This window comes from Trachymyrmex septentrionalis, unplaced genomic scaffold (genome assembly GCF_001594115.1).
Source record: "Trachymyrmex septentrionalis isolate Tsep2-gDNA-1 unplaced genomic scaffold, Tsep1.0 scaffold14, whole genome shotgun sequence".
Classification (NCBI taxonomy): domain Eukaryota; kingdom Metazoa; phylum Arthropoda; class Insecta; order Hymenoptera; family Formicidae; genus Trachymyrmex; species Trachymyrmex septentrionalis.
The window spans coordinates 4,013,039-4,020,409 of NW_017304543.1; the positions used below are offsets into that span (position 1 = coordinate 4,013,039).

Genomic DNA, 7,371 nt, shown 5'->3' on the forward strand with positions numbered 1-7,371 from the left:
TAAAAAATAAATAGTAAACGCATTGTCAAGAAATTATTGCACAATGACAAGTCACAAGTGATTACTCACCCATTGCACGCGGCTTCGCATCCATCTGAAAATTCCTCGTGTCTCAACACCTGCAGAGACACATAATTCAACAATCAACAAATTAAATCGCGTGACAAACAAGAAAAAAAAGAAACCTATAGTTACCTTCATCCCGAGAATCTCTCGATAAAACTTTGCCGTTAACCCGCGATCCGGTATCTTGAATACAAAATGCAACGCACGTCCAGCAACCATTTTTTCCTCGGAAGTCGTATTCCTTCGATGTAACCGGTGATCACGATTAATCACAATCTGAATCGACAGATTCAAAAGCAGAAAATATGTTTCATAAGTAGAGTCAGTAGAAAGGAATGGAAAGGAAAAGAGGAGGGAGTAAACATATACTCTCGAGACCGCTTCTACTTGCTCCTACTCGAGATAGATCAATCACATCTAGCTTAATTTTTAATAAATCGACTTAATTCTTTTTTTTCTGTTTTAAGTAAAACCGCAACGTAGAAGCAACGAAATTATCAGACTAATTTTGACTGACAGATGATGTTGATCCACTCGACCTCGAGACTTTTAGAAACAATTGAGGCGAATTTTCGTGACGATTCGGACTGATTCGGCATCACTCGGCTTCGCAAGCAGCAGACGACAAGAAAGACTCGAAGTCAGAATTCAGATTTCAGAATTTCCAGAAGCATCAAAAATAGGAGCACACCGGAGCATACGTATTTTGTTATTGAAACACTGTGAACAATCGAAGAAACGTAAATTATTCAGGAATTGTCTTTAATAGATATGATAGAGAATCTTGCAGCGAAATTATGTTCGCTTCTGTCGGAAAACACCAACGCAGGTAACTGTCGAGAGATTGTTAATTTATTAAATGATAAATATGATATTAGAATGTAGCAAGGCTATCTGTTCAGCTTATCTTTATAAAAATATTTTGCACATCGTTGTATATGTAAAAATAATGAACATAAACGATTATATAAAGTATTTGGAGCACAACAGATAATTTTTAGTGTTAGTCAACGTAAATTATGATATTATAAGATTATTTATTAAAAAAAAAAAAGATAACTCTTTTGTTTCCTCAGCCGAACAATGGAAGTTACTTGGACAAGAGAAAGACGGTTCAATACTTATTGGATGGATGGAAGAATCAGAGAGGAACGATGTATGCACATCGTGTACTGTAATCGGTCGTTACGACCAGATTGACAACAAATTACAGGTGAGAACCATAAGAAAAAAGAATCTTTTGCCATGAGTAATTTTAATATTGATTGGATTATAGGTACTGCACCGTTTTTCGGAAGTACTGAATATTGTTCAAGCTACGGTTAACCAAAGTCATACTCTAATGGGATATGTGACGAAACAGAAAAATTGCCTGAAGACATCAGATTCTCTGGAAGATCGCTGCTCAGAGCACGAATTCTATGGAGAATTCTACAGAGTATTCATTGTAGAATTAACTACTGACGATACCAAAGTACACGATTTGGAAATAAAAAGACCTGAACAAGTGCGAATACAATTTCTATACAGAGAAAAAGAGCAACTGGGTGTAGACAAATTTCTAGTTCTGATACATCACGAATGTGAGTAGAATATATTGTTGTTTTGTTTGTTTTACTGTTATTGTAATTTTATCACCATTTGTATAAAAATAGAATTTTTTAATATGCAGTTAAAATATATATATTGGAGCATCTATTTTATTTATAATCATTGACATATCTTTGTAATTTGTGTGTTATTTTAAGGTATTCTGACATATACTGCTCAATTCGATACATCTGTAAGCCACTCAAGACCGATAAAGGAACTGAAATCCGAAATACTTGTAAAAACGTTTATATGGGCTCAATGGGATATGATTAATCAAGTCCTTTACCATATACATCATCGACGAATTCCTGCAAGCGTGGTCACTGAAAATGAGAACGAGAATAATTCCAAGTCTTCTAAACCAACCCTCAGTGGTCTTCAGTTTCATGATGATTTGCCTCATGAAACAGTGGTGAGCATTTGATAAGAACAACAAGAATATATATCATCTATCCAAATTATTAGTCTATGTAACTTTTACTAACTGTCTATTGAGTCTACATAATATAGATTATGTACCAAATTGATAAAAAATTAATACACCGAATAATTTAAATATATCTCATATGCTTGCTAATTAAACTTTGTAGCAAAATGCATGGCGTCGTATTAGCGTAAAACTTATTGTATCTTTTTAGCTGAATATCCCATTAAACTTACCGCTACTGTCGCCATCCTCTAGTTGCGGGACTTACGAAGATGATGTGATACCCCTGCGAGTCCACGATTGTTCCTTAGATCTTATAGTGGTGTCGGACACCAAGGGGATGGTCTGCGTTTGTCACTACTATCTTTATCGACCTATACAGCCACCGCAGCATGTACTTAATTCCTTGAACGAATCTAACACAGTGCATTTTGCATACTCGGTGACGCTACTGCATCACAGTTGTGTGATACATTGTGTTATACCGGGTATATCATGGTCACGTGCCAAGCTGATGAGACCGACTTTCGCGATTTATGAGAGCCATCATATGATCGTATTCGTGCCAGGACTATTCGTGCATCTTCTTGAGATCGGCGTGAACCACGAACCCTGTTGTCACATACTGTGCAGCTCACCACCGTCAATTCCATCTCATGTCTCTTATCTGGTGCCCCTATTCGATTTAGATAATCCCAGTAAAGGAACAAGAAGGAATTCCCATCACAATAATCCGGATGGCAAGAGTTCAGATGGAAATAGTCTACTCGCAAATTCTAACACGAGTATACTGACGATAGATTTGCCTACTTTAGACCTCGTACAGTTGACGATTCCTTCAGATTTTCTTATTGAGGTTTTTCGCAAAGAAACCTCTGTGGAAGTCCGCTTGGGAATACTTCATTATTTTCTCTGCCATAAAAATGATATAGAAATTATCGCGGAGTTGATGTCCATTATCGCAGAAAAGCCACGCTCATTGGACATCCCACGCTTTATGCAGGAAATTCTTATAGGAAACTCTTACGCTTTAGTGCAAAAAAATCTTCTTGCGGATACTATTCCTTTACTATCTCTATTGCCCGTTACTACCATAGGCGATTATATGACTTTCAATATAAAAATGAACGATTTGGAGATCACACTGAGTCATGAGAAACTCTGGAACACATCAGTAATGTTACTTTCGCCGCAACAAAGGCTCGTTCCTTATCGTAGTGATTTATGGACTAGATTGTGGGATCAGTTGAGCAAAAATGGTAGTGACAAACTGAGATTCAGACCTAGTCATATTGCGGAAAAACTGCTAGTTTCTTTGGCTTGTTATCAACCAGAAGCGTTATCCAGATGCAGTACTCCAATGTCTCCAAGTGGAGGGTAATAATATTTCTCATGCTAATTCCATGTAACTAATTGCATGCTAACGTGAAAGTAGTGCAAATTCGCCTTATTTGTGTTTTCTTCTTAAACAAAGGAATATATACATACTTATCTGTTATATTTGTACGTAATCTATATGTATATTATTTATACAGTTGCTTATAAAATTAATAAATTCTTTTTTATATTGTTTCACAGAAATATTTTTTATAATAACCAGATTCATAAATAATAATTTCAATAATAAAAAATAATGTTTAACAGATTTGTTGCAATGCCGCTTGGAGATTTTATGGGCAATCGAAATATCAAATTGGATTCAGGCTTACCGTTTAACGAGACGGAAAGTTGCACCGCTTCGAAACAGGAGCACATTGTGTCTGTTAATTTGCGAGAGCTTTCGATGTATCTTCTAAAGAATGGCACGCACACGTCAACCATACACACGCGAGGTTCTTGTACCCCGTTACACGTTCATGCCATGGCCACGAGATACGTGGCTGCGCAATTGGAAGCGTCACGTATATTGTGTCAAATACTTTGTAGAACAGCTGGTGTTGATCCGAGAATTGAGCAGGAACGTGGTTTTAGTCTCATGTAAGATCCTATTTTATATACAGTATAATTTTATCAGTATATTGATTATGATTTATCTAGTAAATAAATGTAAATTTATATAATAAAATTATATTATAATTTGTACATGGCATTCTATAGTATCATTCAAATAGTATCTAAATTTAAACTTGAGCATTTATTTATCTCATAACTGCATCGAATATAATGTTATTTTTGTAGAGATCAATTGGACGAAGCAAGACGATGGTTGTTGTTTATGCTCTTACAGCGATATAGGTATTCCATAGAGAGCATCGCTTTCCCAGCGCCACAGGGATTCGCGTCATTTTTTACTTATCTTGGCTATCGTACTCTTAAATTCTCAATGTTTCTGCAATACATTGAACGCTCAGTATTTGAACTTCAAGTTGACGTCACTAAGATTATTTTAGCTGGTATATATCTATGCAATAAAAAAATTATTGTATCTTTATTACAGTTTTTTAAGTATAATCTAGACAGGAGATACATACAATACATTCTAATATAAGCTGATTATCTTTCGTTTAGATATAAGCGATACGAAAGAAAATGTTGTTCAGAAATTGAAGTTATTATCTTTATTACCAAGATCTCGCGCAAAGAGACTTTTGAATCAATGGTTGCATCCAATTAGTTTAATGTTGCGAGCCAGAGAACACGCCGCTAATATTCTGTGTGGCGAAATATCCCAGAATCGAACCAGCAGTCGAACTTTACAATACCGTAATCATCATAACAGTGAGTAAAATATATATTTCCATCTTATCTTATTTTCAATTTTATTGTATATATTTTAATATTTTAATAAATACAATTTCTATAATGCAAGCATAAATTGTTTTCAGGTTTGGCAGCATTTCCTTCTGCAGATCGTTTGTCACCATTAGACACCTTTTTGGATTTACTTACTGCAAAAGGTGAGACTTAACTGTGAATGATATTCTCAATACAATTAATTGTGTTATCTTAAGTATATTTTTTGAAATATAATTTTTGTTTTGCAGCTAGTCTTACAGAATTGGATTTCGGGCTATTGATAGAAGCGACAGTAACATCTACGGAGGATTTTCTCTAATAGAAATTAAGTTTAGCTTGTAATCGAAAAATATCTCTTAAATAGTCAATTGATTCAATAATTACTGAATCAATTAGGTGGCAAATATAGAAAGCGGTCCATTTGAGTACGCGATTGACAGCACAATAATTAATGCTTGGATTTTTGCCACTGGACCAACAAATCAGAAAATTTTATGTTAAATTAACGAATTAGCGACGCAGGCAGACGGATCTCACTCGAAATTTATATAAAATTTCTATGTATTTGAGATTACACTTACAACATAATTTTCATATAATTTTTAAATCACATCCGTATCTACGAAATAAATTTTTTTAGGATCAAAGACTAATTGCAAGAGATATACTTATAAATAATTTGTATCTTAACAAGAATCTCCAAAGTAGCAACTGCCATGCAAGTTTAGTTACCATTAGTAATTACAAAATTTAATATCAATAAGTGAAAGTAACAAATCTAGTTACTTGATAAGCTTAATTAAGTACTGCATATTGCAGATATTTATGACTGCGTTTTGGAAGTTTTTACCTTTCATGCGAATAATTTCCGTCTTGGTGTAGGCCAAAATTAGACAATGAGAAATAATTATTTTAAGTATCATTTATTAGAAAGCGTTCGTTGTTACTCTCTGCTTTTCATATTTTTATTATTACATTTCTATGCGGATATGAGAAGTACGAAAGAGACAGGAACTTACGTAGTTAAATAAATCGTAATATTAAGTTTTGTTGATTCTCACCTTTTATATGTGATTTGATATTGTCGATTTAGGATGCCTTGAGGAGACGCTATTAATATTATTTTTGTCATTTTATCTTTGTTTTATATGTCTAATGAATGATAAAGATAGAATGATACAAATATAGTGCTAATAGCATCTCCCCAAACTTATAGTTTGTCAAAGACATGTGATATAGTGAATTATGAATATTTACGACCAGCATCTGCATAATGTTTATTATTGATGTATATGTATATTATACATAAATATAAATTATATATAGGGTAACTGTTCCTATTAACGTACTTTCGTGTTTCGATAAGTCATAAAGAAAACTAGCACAAATAAATAAGAAAAAAAATTTTTTTTTGTTAAATTAAATTATTAATGCATACACACACACGATACCCGAAGATAATATTTTATTTTTTGAGTATTAAAGTATTTTAAAATACTTTTCAAAAGATATGAGAAATTTATGTGAAAATATCCAGTAATAGGTACTGCAAGATTTTAAACTTGTCCCTATTAATGCCCTGTATTGGAGCTGAGAACGTTGTGTTATAAGTATACATTGAAATAAATATAATTGAAATAATGATTTATGTAATATTAACATAAACAATTAGCTGAAATCTATTACTTGTTTTAGTAACTATATGTTAAAATGAGTCAAAGTGGATAGGCACACAAATTGGGGATACATTAATAGGGGCATCGTTGCTTGAAAGAACTCACTAATAGAGACAAAAACATCCCAGCAAATAAGAATGAATTAAAATGGATTGAAATTTTTTTCTATCCGAATTATATATATATATATTTCGGATTTTAAATAGCGAATACTTTTTTTGGATTCAATTGGATGCAATTGGATTGAAAAACTGCATTTCTTATTCAAAATTTTGAATTGAACAGTATTCGTAATGCACAGAAAAAGCTAATATTATTTTCAGATTAAAACGCATGGAGATATGCTCCATGCAATTTCTGTAAATGCATAAAAATGCATTCAGGATTGAAAAACATTCATTTTAACATTCGTGAATCAATATTTCTAAAAATCTGAATCCATTTCAATCCATTCTCGTTTGCTGGGATGTTTTCTATTTTTGTCAAAAGCATTATAAAATATTAACATTTTTTAGATTAAAGAAACATTATAAGAAAAAGAAGTAGTTGAAAAACCGATATTGATTGCAAGCAGATAAAATTAAAGCTACAATATTTAATAATTAATTCAATAATCAAATTGGCATATTAATAGGGACAGTTATCTTACATTCGTTGTTAAATCTAGTATCTTAGAATTAACAAAATATGGTGCCCCTAATTTTACGTATCAATGATCTTAACATAAAATGTAAACTTTCAATGCTAAGCATAGAATTTATTAATAAATAAAGAACATATTACAGTAAAAAATAAAGTACATATTTTTATTGAAATTAATGTTCAATTCTTAGATCTGTTATCTGATATATATATATATATATATATATATAT

At 32.5% G+C, this 7,371-nt stretch overlaps 2 protein-coding genes across 3 annotated transcripts in view; one reads left to right on the plus strand and one right to left on the minus strand.

The window, feature by feature from the left end:
• LOC108745552 (glyoxalase domain-containing protein 4) overlaps window positions 1-635 on the minus strand; it is a 2,579-nt gene extending 1,944 nt beyond the window's left edge. The window contains exons 1-3 of one of the 2 annotated variants that reach the window (XM_018481750.1): window positions 584-635; window positions 196-342; window positions 70-119 (exon numbers count right to left, since the gene is read on the minus strand). In XM_018481750.1, the coding sequence (XP_018337252.1) occupies window positions 70-119; window positions 196-285 (140 nt within the window). In that variant the 5' untranslated portion in view covers window positions 286-342; window positions 584-635. Of the gene's footprint in view, window positions 1-69; window positions 120-195; window positions 343-435 lie in introns of both variants that reach the window. The other variant, XM_018481749.1, reaches the window with a different exon arrangement.
• Window positions 636-663: 28 nt separating this feature from the next.
• On the plus strand, window positions 664-5,426 carry LOC108745549 (protein pigeon). Its single transcript, XM_018481743.1, has 10 exons — window positions 664-895; window positions 1,143-1,279; window positions 1,343-1,649; window positions 1,815-2,071; window positions 2,298-3,463; window positions 3,731-4,063; window positions 4,265-4,479; window positions 4,595-4,804; window positions 4,912-4,983; window positions 5,071-5,426. Exons 1-10 carry the CDS (start codon window positions 838-840, stop codon window positions 5,139-5,141), a joined length of 2,826 nt encoding a protein of 941 aa, XP_018337245.1. The 5' UTR covers window positions 664-837; the 3' UTR covers window positions 5,142-5,426.
• Window positions 5,427-7,371: the final 1,945 nt, after the last annotated feature.